Consider the following 13,825-nt stretch of genomic DNA (forward strand, 5'->3'; position numbering starts at 1 on the left):
AGGACTTGGTACCCGGAATTGCAAGAAATGCTCACAAAGGACCCATGGCCTCTGCCTCTCAGACGGGACCTGTTGCAACAAGGGCCCTGTCTGTTCCAAGACTTACCGCGGCTGCGTTTAATGGCATGGCGGTTGAACGCCGGATCCTAGCGAAATAAGGCATTCCGGATGAAGTTATTCCTACGCTGATAAAGGCTAGGAAGGACGTGACCGCAAAGCATTATCACCGTATATGGCGAAAATATGTTGCTTGGTGTGAGGCCAGGAAGGCCCCTACAGAGGAATTCCAGCTGGGTCGATTCCTGCACTTCCTACAGTCAGGAGTGACTATGGGCCTAAAATTAGGGTCCATAAAGGTCCAGATTTCGGCCCTATCCATTTTCTTTCAAAAAGAACTGGCTTCACTGCCTGAGGTTCAGACGTTTCTTAAGGGAGTGCTGCATATTCAGCCCCCTTTTGTGCCACCAGTGGCACCTTGGGATCTTAACGTGGTGTTGAGTTTCCTGAAATCCCACTGGTTTGAGCCACTTAAGACCGTGGAGCTGAAGTATCTCACGTGGAAAGTGGTCATGCTGTTGGCCTTAGCTTCGGCTAGGCGTGTGTCAGAATTGGCGGCTTTGTCATGTAAAAGCCCCTATCTGATTTTCCATATGGATAGGGCAGAATTGCGGATTTGTCCGCAATTTCTGCCAAAGGTGGTGTCATCCTTTCATTTGAACTAACCTATTGTGGTGCCTGCGGCTACTTGTGACTTGGAGGAGTCCAAGTTGCTTGACGTAGTCCGGGCTTTGAAGATTTATGTGACCAGAACGGCTGGAGTCAGGAAAACTGACTCGCTGTTTGTCCTGTATGCATCCAACAAGCTGGGTGCTCCCGCTTCAAAGCAAACTATTGCTCGCTGGATCTGTGGCACGATTCAGCAGGCTCATTCTGCGGCTGGATTGCCGCATCCAAAATCAGTGAAAGCCCATTCCACAAGAAAGGTGGGCTCGTCTTGTGCGGCTGCCCGAGGGGTCTCGGCATTACAGCTTTGCCGAGCTGCTACTTGGTCAGGTTCAAACTCATTTGCAAAATTCTACAAGTTTGATACCCTGGCTGAGGAGGACCTAGTGTTTGCCCATTCGGTGCTGCAGAGTCATCCGCACTCTCCCGCCCGTTTGGGAGCTTTGGTATAATCCCCATGGTCCTTATGGAGTCCCCAGCATCCACTAGAACGTTAGAGAAAATAAGATTTTACTCACCGGTAAATCTATTTCTCGTAGTCCGTAGTGGATGCTGGGCGCCCGTCCCAAGTGCGGACTTTCTGCAATACGTGTATATAGTTATTGCTTACTAAAGGGTTATGTTATGTGGCATCAGTTGAGTGATGCTTGTTTGTTGTTCATACGGTGAACTGGGTATGTTATCACAAGTTGCACGGTGTGATTGGTGTGGCTGGTATGAGTCTTACCCTGGATTCCAAAAATCCTTTCCTTGTACGGTCAGCTCTTCCGGGCACAGTTTCCTTAACTGAGGTCTGGAGGAGGGGCATAGAGGGAGGAGCCAGTGCACACCAGGTAGTACTAAATCTTTCTTTAGAGTGCCCAGTCTCCTGCGGAGCCCGTCTATTCCCCATGGTCCTTACGGAGTCCCCAGCATCCACTACGGACTACGAGAAATAGATTTACCGGTGAGTCAAATCTTATTTTTATTATGTTTAAGTTGCCCTAAAAGGTCTAACTTGCTTTATCGTCAACACATTTTACGAATTTAGATATATATATGCATATTTGATGTGTCCTAAAAAAAAATCCAGCTCAAGCCATATTACTTCAGCATTTACATCTAGGCCTCTGCACAGGAGGCATGATGAGTAAAGCTTACACTCTGGCCCATCCTCTGCTGCATCACGGTGCTGCTTCTCTCCCTCAGTGTAATTAGATTTGAAAAGCCCAAAGTGGTTTGTATTGGCACTGGGACTTTGAAATCTAATTATATTAGTGGAGTGAAGCAGGCACACAGTTCTCTGTGGAAGCCACACTTCTTGAGCGATATGCTTGATGCAGAGGAAGAGGGGCATGGGAAGTGGAGCCAAGCTGACTGTGTCCTTTACAGTAATTTCCCAGTATGTTCTGATGATGCCCTTGAGAAGGTAAAGATGTTCACCTTGGCTGTGTTTCTTCTTCTGTGCAAAGAGACTGATTATTTTTGCAGTATTAACCCCCCGCCCATATGAAAAGACCAAAGTTGGGTTGAAAATAGTTTGTCACATTTTAATAACAATAATTGCCTAAAAGTGGGCAGGTTTTCTGGCTGGCTGAAAAAAAGGCGGATGGCTGTAATGTATGTATGTTTTGGTAATATTCTGGCTGCAAAATGTGTTTTAGCAAGAAGTTTATTTAAAGTATTGACACATTGGGCAGAATTTGAATGTTATCCCGCTGGCAGCCGCTAGATGGCTCCCAAACTGAGCTGTTCAATTGTAGCTCCATTCAAGCGAGGTGGGTGCTGGCGTCTGCATTTCATCTCTCACTGCACCGGGGGTGTCGGGCTGAAATGTGTGAAAAGTGACCAGTTTGGGTGCACAAACACCGCTTTTTATGATTGTGCCCAGCACTATGGTCAGTTTTAGCTGCTTTATGCTGCTAAAGCCCAACACTAATGGGCGCGATCAGCGCAGAAAAAAAACAATTGAATTGCGCCCGTCTTCCGTCACGTCAGACTAGGGTTCAAGTGCGCAAAGCAATTGAAAGGCCATAGTCGGACGAGCCGGTCAAAATGGTATTCTGTCTTGGGTGCAATATACACACTATGCAATAATCTGACCGGCAGCTGAGAAACTGCTGTTTGACCCAATCACTGTAGGGTGTGTACCAAGCTTTAGTTCTTGTGGATTTTCCGGTTTGCAGTCTGAAGTTTCCTTTAAGTGCTGCAATAAACACGTGGTTCAAAAGGGATTGTCAGTCCTGATCAGCAACAGCACAAGATTGTTCAGTTGCTGTTGGGGACTGCTGGTAACTCTGGCCAGATGATAACTGCATGTGACAGTGTGGTTCAGTTGCTCTGTATCTTAGTGATATCTATAGTGTACAGATGTACATAGCTTTCTCTTAGGGGGTTATTCAGTTGAACACAAGGGTGTGATGTGCCGTTCCAGAATGCCAGATTGTGTCCATCCATATTGCAAGTTTTGCCTCGTACCCCACAGAGGTGCTCGAGAACTTAGTGTCGGGGGTACGGTAACAGGTTGATGTGTGCATCCGAGCATCATGCACATCCTGGTATTATTTCCTATCCAATACAAATCATCCATTGAAAGCTTACTGCACAGTTTACATAGAGCATGTAAAAAATCAACAAATGTCGTGTTGGATTTTCGGATTAATCTTCATGAGCACGATTTTAAAATCACCCCCCATAACCCGCTTCTCATCTCAAGGACAGGCAAGGTGCTGGCTTTTCTGTGTAGTTGGCCTGGATTCAAAGGTTGGAAAGTGAAACGCAGGGTATTATCCATGGTCCAGCTGGCTACCAGAAATCCACAATCTTTTATTAACTTTTTGCATGCTTAGAGCATGGCTTTGACTGAGCCTCAGTAAGGGAATCAAGGCACTTAAGCCAGCTGACCTGGACTTACATTTAACACTCTGGCTGTGAAGCCAAAACCTCAGGGTTTTTAAATCTGGGTTTTATTGATCAGTTTGCTATGTAAGCATAGTTTACATTTCCGCTTTATCATACCAGATGAAGCATTTGTATCTTAAGGTGTGCCTAATGTTAATCAGAAACAGGTATATGTAAAAACAATGAAACCTTGCTTACTCGGGAAATTGGTATTAGTAGTTCTCTGATGTGAACGTTACATGCATAAGGTGCCACATTTTCTTTGGGATAGAATAGATTATAGATCTCTAAGTTGATACTTTTTTTTTTTCTTTTCTTCTGCCTACTCTGTCTAAACACAAGAAGATACCACTGGGCCACAACGTGGCTGCAAGGCTTGGGTAGTGACCATATGTATGGCTGATAATCTGACCATATGTACTTTGTCCACGATTGAACTTGATCACCTTCTGGTTGTTACTACTTGAGTGATCTTGGTTGGATTGTTTTTCAGCTTTTTAACTTTTAAATGATGTATATGCCATTACAATGGAACCGATATTAACGTTGGCATTGTATGCACATCTCTCTATACATTTAAGTGAAGTAAACAATCTATCGTCCCCTCTATCCATTATTGTCCATCTAGATCTTGAAAGTGTTCATACAAAGTTCAGTGTGCAGTTGTGGCGTGTGCCACCTGCTGGCAATCTGAAGGAATAGGCATCTATCGTAACTATTCGATTGTTGTCCGATAGATACAAATTAGCCGTGGCAGACCCTTTTTTTTTTTTTTTTTTTTTTGTTATACAAGAAAAAAATGTGTTTAAAGTCCGTAGTTTGGGTGCCCAAACCCAGATTTTGGACACCCAATCAGGCTTTTTAGTTGCTTTGCAAAGCTTAAACCCTGCAGCTGACAGGCGCCTTAACTAGCAATGGGCGTTTGATTGGCGCACCAATTGAATAGCTCAGATAGGCGCCTATTGCTAAAGACGATCAGCAGGGGGCACAGAAACAATTGAATAGGCCCCAGAGATGAAATGGATACAGAGCTAGAGAACGGTTTTGTACTTTCTTTCTGACACAGTAATGAGAAGCGTCACATGGAAAGAACCTTTGCGGTATGGTAAAACCCATTATTTGTAGGAGTTTTTTTTTCCTTTTAATTTAAAAAAATAAATAAAAAAACCCCCCACACAAATATGCCTGGTCTCTGTTGACCAGATACTTGTTGTACGGGAGAACATAAACAGTACATTCCCACCTCTCATTCTCCTGTATTAGGCAGACTTGGGGCAAATTAGCAGGTGAATGTGTGTACAAATATCTTATGAATACCATAGTACACAGTGCATGTGTAAACATTAGTGCACTTGAACATCTAAATATATATTTGCTTTGATGTGATAAATTAACAAATATAAAAACTGGGCCACCTTGAGCTATAGTCAGGATGGTTGCTATGGCAACCTGGAGTTTTGACAAGTTAATCATCTCTATAGCAGCCCACAGCAATACTCTAAAAATATAATTGTAATATGAAGTAAACGGGTAGTTTGTGCTGGTGGATAGATAATTAATATGCATGCCCCCCCCCCCGTACATGCTACTAGGTTACAATTACTAAGCACTATAATCATGACCCTTTTTTTTTTTTTTTCTTCTGCCAAAAGAGCTTAACTGGCATTTCAATAGTTAAAGATTTGGGTTGTATTAGCAGTGTAAGATGGGCACACCTGCTTTTTAATTGGCATTCTTCATAATTGCACTTGGCACATTAATCTCGTTGAAAATGTTCGCTTGTGTCTGTGTTGTGCAGTGTTAATATAATTGTTGTTTTTGTGTGTGTCTGGGGCCGGTCTCTGCTAAATAAGTGTTGTGCGTGATCACTCTCTCTTGTGCCAGCCCTTCATTAGCAGATTACAGCTCAGCAATCAAGGCATCAGTAAGGTTGTGTGTATGCGCAACTAATGTAGGGAAGGTGGTAGGCAGCTGCAGAGAATGCTGCAATGCAGGGTGGAGGATCAGGAATGGGAGGTCTTCTGTTGGAAAGTCAGTGCTATGAAAGTCAGTGTTAGATAATGGAGGCGGCTGCTGTACATTAGCTGCTATCAAACACTTGTGTTGGTTGCTTTGATAATCCAAAAGCAGCACAAGGAGAATGGTGGTGTGGACAATTTGATGGTTTAAATGTGACAGTACATGTTTGTTTCTTGCCTCACATTACCTTTTTTCTTTTCTTTTTTTAATCTGTTATAAAACCTTTTAGATAAAAGGATACTTGCGCTATCTGCACTGTGGGCATAGAACCAACACTGATGTGTGGAACATATTTTAAACAATAAAAAGTACAGTGTTTTGAAAATATTCCACATATACATTTATTGTAGAATTAATTCAAAAGTATATTTTATTTTTTGTTTTACTTGATAATGGCATACAAGCTTTATGCAATTTTTTTTTATTTTTATCAGCCTTTATTAAGATGCATAGTGAGATGTCATCTTAGGTTTATCATGTATATTAGTTAATGCAGTGGTATTACTGAACACATAAACAACCTTAGATGTTCCTTTTTTATTTTTTTAGGAGCAGATAATGCACCATAAACTACATTTGCTTAAACAATCATTATTTGCACAAAGGATGATGCTGTGCTGTTCACCTTTTTAAGGTTATCCAAACCTGCTTTGAAGGTCATTTAGGACACTATCCTGAAGCAGCCTTTTAAATGGATTACTCTGAAATGTAGCTATGTACTGTGTCATTGTCTTGATATAAAAGCCTGAACGTTTAATTTAGTATGGAGTAGATACATCATTTTAAGATTTATTTAAAAAAAAAAAAATTCTAGCAAACGATTGTTAGACAGGGATTTGTGTTATCGGAAAACAGTAACTGCACTGTGACTGACTGTATGCCTGGTATAGAAGTTTTTTTTTTTCCTGTGTATCTTTTTTTAAATTTTTTTTTTTAACTGCCAATCATGCTCAAAAGCAATCTAGCATAGGCAAAATTGTCTTTTCTTCTATTTTATCTTTTCCGTTATCTGCATTCTTATTTGCTTTTCTTTTTCTTTCTACACCTTGTTCTTTTCTTCCCACTGGCCTATCACTGCCTCTCCGCTAACCCCTCTAACCATAGCTGGGTTTGTCAAGTCGCCTATGTCAGAAACTAAACTAACAGGGGATGCCTTTGAACTATACTGTGATGTGGCTGGGATCCCCACACCGGAGATCCAATGGTGGTATGCTGAAGTCAACCGGGTTGAGTCTTTCAAACAGCTTTGGGACAGTGCGAGGAAGCACCGGGTCACCATTAACACAGCCTGTGGCACAAATTGTGTGAGTGTGCTGAGAATAACTAGTCTGACCCTGGAGGATTCCGGCACATATGAGTGCCGGGCAAGCAACGACCCCCGACGGAATGAACTGCGACAAAACCCAGCCATAACATGGATCCGAGCCCAGGCCACCGTAAGCGTCCTGCAGAGTGAGTCCACCCTCCTCCCGTATCGTAGTGGATTTGTAGTAGCTAGATGAGCTCTAGTGAAACTGTGTGTGCCCCACTTCCCTCACCAACCCACCACCTGAGATCCTTTTGGTAAACCATCTTGTTGTCTCGTCTTTTTGATCCTTCGGTTCTTCCACCATGCGTAGTCCTTAGAAGCTTCCTTCAATTTCTGCTTTTTTTTTTTGTCTTTCTAATCCTAGGAATCGCAGAAGAGGGGAATCTTAATACCGAGGCACACAAACTCCCAAAAATTTGTGTATATTTGTCTTTTTGCAGGTTCCATTCTAACTTTTCGTTTTGTGTGTGCATTGTCTTTATTTTTTGTTAAACTGACTCACCTTTGGTCCTAACTAATTTTTCTTTTATCCTGCGATACAGCTCTTTTTCATTCCAGTAAAAGGACATCCGTTCCCCTGTGTCTTATATTTTTGTGAGTGAGAAGAATCTGTATAGTATTTAGACTGCTTTTTTGTATTTCCTATTGTGTCTGCTGTGGCAGTATTAGATCAGTCTTTATTATAAGTTAAGATTGTATCTTTTATCTATAATCTTGTAACATTCTTGCCCAATTATTGGAGAATTTGTTTGACAGTACTTCTGGTTTATTCTTGTAGTTTGAATGTAATTTTCACTGTCTAACACATTTTTAATGTTTTGGCACCTTGCAGCAAGATTTCAGCCTTTTGGAACAGATAGTTTTATTACAAATTTCTTTAAAGCTTTTATATTTTGGGGCTGTTGTGCTGGAAGATAGTGACTTATAGTACTGTGTACTGAAGCAGACTCATTTGATACATTTTCTTTAGAAACATGGTTATTTTTTTATATCATCATTGTTGCAATGGTTTTTATGGTTTGCTGGAGAGGACTTTTTGGCTGCTTGTTATTACAGGACAAACGTTTGTCTGTTAACTGTTTGAAGGCACTGCTAACCTTCCCCCATTCCCTCCCCTCTTTGTAATGCGACAGATTGTATTCCCTCATCTCATGCCTTGCAGAAAGGTGAAAGCTACCTCTGAATGGAGTACGCTGCAGGAATGTTGTGGCTAGAATATTAAGCAGCTTGTACTGTATTTTGGTGGCTCGTTCTACGTTTACATCTTGCAGCAAACCAGCACTCCTTATGTGGTGAGACTGAAGGTTCAGGCTAGTGCCTGATTTTGTTCAACAAAATGCAGCTTCTCCGCAAGATGCTTTGTGTACACACACACACACACACACACACACACACACACACACACACACACACACACACACACACACACACACACACACACACCTTTCAGGATTCCCTTGTTAAGGCAGCTTTCTCTGTTTTGTAATGTCTCTAATTTTGGAAGACTACTAAGTTACACATATACATACCAACACAATCATTATCTATAATAGAATTTTCCTTATCTGTTTTTCTTTTCTTTGAACAAAGGTTGTTTGCTGAGGATTACACTAGCAGGCACAGTATGAAAGAATGTTTGCCCATAGATTCAAAAGCAAACATTTAAGTTTCATACTATGCATCCAGATGAGTATGGTGGTTGTGCCCATAATGCACAATGGCTTAAGGGGGGTACTCACGGGAGAGATGTGTGCTGAGCGATCTTAACACAGACTGCTCAGCACACATCTCTCACCCCGCTCAGCACAGCGCGATGTGCTGAGCGAGGGGGAAAGCCGACGGGGCGCCGCTCACTTCACACAACGGTGAAGTGAGCGACCCGCTAGATTGAGCCTGCATGCAGCTCAATCTAGCATCGGCGATAGCGATGCGCGGGGCCGCGCATCGCTATCGCTGGAGGGCATACACACGGCAGATCCGTGCTTAACATCTAAGCAATCTAGCAAGATTGCTTAGATTTTAAGCACGGATCTCTCCGTGTGTACCCCCCTTTAGTATGTACAGTATGTTAGATTATGAATGCTAACTACACCTTTTTATACATGATCACATACAGCATCATGGGTTTACACCCACATTTCTTACGTCCTAGAGCAGGCCTGGCCAACCTGTGGCTCTCCAGATGTAGTGAAACTACACATCCCAGCATGCCCTGCAACAGTTTTAGCATTCCCTAATAGCAAAACTGTGGCAAGGCATGATGGGACTTGTAGTTTTACAACAGCTGGAGAGCCACAGGTTGGCCAGGCCTGTCCTAGAGGATGCTGGGGACTCCAAAAGGACCATGGGGTATAGATGGGATCCGCAGGAGACATGGGCACACTATAAGACTTTGAATGGGTGTGAACTGGCTTCTCCCTCTATGCCCCTCCTCCAGACCTCAGTTAGATTCTGTGCCCAGAGAGACTGGACACACACTAGGGGAGCTCTCTGAAAAGACTTTGTTAGGTTTATTATTTTCAGGGAGACCTGCTGGCTACAGGCTCCCTGTTTCGTGGGAGTGAGGGGAGAGAAGCAGACCTACTTCTTCTGAGTTCAAAGGCTCTGCTTCTTAGGCTACTGGACACCATTAGCTCCAGAGGGTTCGATCACTTGGTGCGCCTAGCTGCTTGTTCCCGGAGCCGCGCCGTCAACCCCCTCACAGAGCCAGAAGAAAGAAGCCGGGTGAGTATAAAGAAGAACAGAAGACTTCAGTGACGGCAGAAGACTTCAGCAATGAGGTACCGTGCAGCGGTCGCGCTGCGCCCCATGCTCCCACACACACTTATGGCGGCACTTGCAGGGTGCAGGGCACGGGGGGGCGCCCTGGGCAGCATTATTACTGAAGTTTGACACTAAATCTGACCAAAGTATATATGTCAGAAGTGCCTAGGCACTAGATATAGACCCCGCCAGTATAAATATTTTAAATTTGAGTGTGACTACAGCGCGCCGGGGAGGGTGTGTGGCTTAGCCCTCACAGCTTACCAGCGCCATTTTCTCTTCACAGGATGCAGAGACGCTGGCCGGGAACTCCACTCTCCTGCACAAGTAACAGGGAGCAAAACGGGGGGGCACAGTAATTTGGTGCGATTAATTGATACTAACAGCGCAAACAGGTCTGAGGCAGTGTGTATTTGCTCTCAGTACCGGGATAGGCGCTTGTGAGCTGGTAAACTCCCTCTGTGTGTCTCTAACAGGCTTTCCGTGGGTCTGTCCCCTATTGCCAGTGTGTTGGTGCGTGTCGGTATGTCTGTGTCGACATGTCTGAGGCTGAGTGCTCCTCCCCGGAGGAGGTTACTGTGGGGGCGGATAAGGCGCTGGGAGTGACTGTCGGCACCGCCGACTGCTGATTGGGTGGATATGATGAGTACATTCAATGCAAGTGGGGCATTATTGACTAAAAGGCTGGATAAATCTGATTCTCAGACACAAACGTGGAGAAAATCCATGGAGGACGTCTTGTCTCAGGTCCAGACCCCCTCAGGGTCACAAAAGCTTTCATTTACACAGATGGCGGATACTGATACCGACACGGACTCTGATTCCAGTGTCGACTATAGTGAGGCCAGTTTAAAGCCGAAACTGGTTAAGAGTATTCAGTATATGATTGTGGCAATTAAAGACTTTTTACATATTTCAGAGATACCTACTGTTCCTGATACAAGGGTTTGTTTGTATAAGGGAAAAAAGCCTGAGGTGACGTTTCCCCCCTCTCATGAGCTGAACACTTTGTGAAAAAGCTTGGGAATCTCCTGACAAAAGGTGGCAGATTCCCAAGAGAATTCTAATGGCATATCCTTTCCCCTCTGACGACAGGGAAAAGTGGGAGTCATCTCCCAATGTGGACAAGGCTCTATCACGACTGTCCAAGAAGGTGGCGCTTCCGTCTCCTGACACTGCTGGCCTAAAGGACCCTGCGGATCGTAAGCAGGAAATGACCTTAAAATCCATTTGTCACTACGGGTGCGCTGCTCAGGCCTGCCGTGGCGTCTGCATGGGTGAGTAGTGCTATTGGTAAATGGGCAGATAATTTGGTATCTGACATGGATACCCTGGATAGGGATATCATTCTTTTGACTCTCAGTTATATCAGGGATGCTGCAGCTTACCTAAAGGATGCGGCGAGGGATATTGGCCTCTTGGGATCAAGGGCCAATGCCATGGCAGTCTCGGCCAGGAGAGTGCTGTGGATTCATCAATGGAATGCTGATGCCGGCTCTCAGAAAGCTATGGAAGCTCTCCCATATAAAGGTAGTGTCTTGTTTGGTGACAGTCTCGCTGATCTGGTGTCTACAGCTACAGCGGGTAAGTCATCTTTTCTTCCTTATGTTCCTGCACAACAGAAAAAACGCCGCATTATCAGATGCAGTCCTTTCGGACTAATAAATACAAAAAAGGAAGAGGGTCGTCCTTCCTTGCCTCTAAAGGTAGAGGAAGGGGAAAAAGGTTGCCTGCTGTGCCAGGCTCCCAGGAGCAGAAGTCCTCCCCGGCTTCTGCCAAGTCCACCGCATGACGCTGGGGCTCCTCTACGGGAGTCCGTACCGGTGGGGGCGCGTCTCCGACTCTTCAGTCAGGTCTGGTTTCACTCGGGCCTGGATCCTTGGGTGTTAGACATAGTGTCCCAAGGGTACAAACTGGAGTTTCAAGACGTGCCTCCCCACCGATTTTTCAAATCAGCCTTGCCAGTTTCTATCCCAGAAAGGTAAGTTGTGCGTGCTGCGATACAAAAGCTGTGTCAACAGCGTGTCATTGTCACGGTACCCCCGTCTCAACGGGGAGAAGGGTTTTATTCGAGCCTATTTGTTATACCAAAGCCGGATGGCTCGGTCAGACCGATCCTGAACCTAAAATCCCTCAATCTATATTTGAAAAGTTTCAAGTTCAAGATGGAATCTCTTCGAGCAGTGATCTCCAGTCTGGAAGGGGGGGATTTTATGGCGTCAGTCGCCATAAAAGATGCCTACTTACATGTCCCAATATATCCTCCACATCAAGCTTTCCTGAGGTTTGCGGTTCAGGATTGTCATTACCCATTTCAGACGTTGCCGTTTGGTCTTTCCATGGCCCCGAGGGTCTTCACCAAAGTAATGGCGGAAATTATGGTACTCCTACGCAAGCAGGGTGTCTCAATTATCTCGTACTTGGATGGTCTCCTGATAAAGGCAAGATCAAAGGAGCAGTTGCTAAGAAACGTGTCACTCTCCCTGACAGTTCTGCAACAAAATGGTTGGATTCTAAATTTGCCAAAGTCACAGTTGATTCCGACAACTCTGCTGTCTTTCTTGGGCATGAGCCTGGACACGGAACTGCAGAGTGTTTCTCCCAGCGGAAAAAGCTCTGGAAATCCAGACCATGGTCGAGGAGATTCTGAAACCAGCAAGAGTGTCGATTCATCAATGCACTCGGGTGCTGGGGAAGATGGTAGCAGCTTACAAAGCCATTCCGTTTGGCAGGTTTCATGCCTGGGTATTTCAGTGGGACCTGTTGGACAAGTGGTCCGGGTCTTACCTGCTCATGCACCGGAAAATAAGCCTATCTTATATCTCTCCTGTGGTGGCTTCAAAGTTCTCACCTCCTAGAGGGACGCAGGTTCGGGATCCAGGATTGGGTTCTGGTGACCACGGATGCAAGTCTCCGAGGCTGGGGAGCAGTCCCACAGGGAAAAAATTTCCAGGGAAAATGGTCAAGCCAAGAAGCTTGTCTGCACATAAACGTTCTGGAATTAAGAGCCATCTACAACGGCCTTCTGCAAGCGGAACACTTTCTTCGAGGTCTACCTGTCCTGATTCAGTCGGACAACGTAACAGCGGTGGCGTACATAAACCGCCAGGGCGGAACAAAGAGCGGCGATGGCGGAGGCCACAAAAGTTCTCCGCTGGGCAGGAAAACTTGTAAGCGCTCTGTCAGCGGTCTTCCTTCCGGGCGTGGACAACTGGGAAGCAGATTTCCTCAGCAGACACGATCTCCATCCAGGAGAGTGGGGTCTTCATCAAGAGGTTTTTGCAGAAGTGACAAGTCGTTGGGGAATTCCTCAAATAGACATGATGGCGTCTCGCCTCAACAAGAAGCTTCAGAGATATTGTTCCAGGTCAAGGGACCCTCAAGCCAGTGCAGTGGACGCCCTGGTAACTCCGTGGGTGTTTCAGTCAGTATATGTGTTCCCTCCACTTCCACTCATTCCAAAAGTGATAAGGATCATAAGAACAACAAGGGTTCAGGCGGTACTCATTGTTCCAGATTGGCCACGGAGGGCCTGGTATCCGGATCTTCAGGAATTACTCATAGAAGATCCCTGGCCTCTTCTCTCAGAGAGGATCTGTTACGGCAGGGGCCGTGCGTCTTCCAGGACTTACCGTGGTTGCGTTTGATGGCGTGGAGGTTGAACGCCAAATCTTTGCTCGAAAGGGTATTCCTGGGGAAGTCATCCCCACTCTGCTTAAGGCTAGAAAGGAGGTCACAGCGAAGCATTATCACCGTATTTGGAGTAAGTATGTGTCTTGGTGTGAAGCCAAGAAGGCTCCTACGGAGGAGTTTCAGCTGGGTCGTTTCCTCCATTTTTTGCAGGCAGGTGTGGATGCAGGCCTGAAATTAGGTTCCATTAAAGTGCAGATTTCGGCTTTGTCTATTTTCTTTCAGAAAGAATTGGCCGCCCTTCCAGAGGTTCAGACTTTCGTGAAGGGAGTACTGCACATCCATCCTCCGTTTGTGCCACCATGGGATCTTGACGTGGTGCTGCAATTTCTTATGTCTCACTGGTTTGAACCTTTGCGAAAGGTTGAGTTGAAATTTCTCACTTGGAATGTGGTCATACTTTTGGCCTTGGCGTCCACAAGACCGGTGTCTGAATTGGCA

General features: G+C 45.0%; 1 protein-coding gene across 2 annotated transcripts in view; it reads left to right on the plus strand.

Moving 5' to 3' along the window:
* Nucleotides 1–13,825, plus strand: part of NPTN (neuroplastin) — a 225,312-nt gene that overhangs the window by 35,001 nt on the left and 176,486 nt on the right. For both annotated transcript variants that reach the window (XM_063926468.1, XM_063926467.1), the window contains exon 2: nucleotides 6,727–7,074. In XM_063926468.1, coding sequence (XP_063782538.1) covers nucleotides 6,727–7,074 — 348 coding nt within the window. The remainder of the gene's footprint in view (nucleotides 1–6,726; nucleotides 7,075–13,825) is intronic.

Source organism: Pseudophryne corroboree, chromosome 6, assembly GCF_028390025.1.
Source record: "Pseudophryne corroboree isolate aPseCor3 chromosome 6, aPseCor3.hap2, whole genome shotgun sequence".
In the NCBI taxonomy this organism is placed as follows: Eukaryota; Metazoa; Chordata; class Amphibia; order Anura; family Myobatrachidae; genus Pseudophryne; species Pseudophryne corroboree.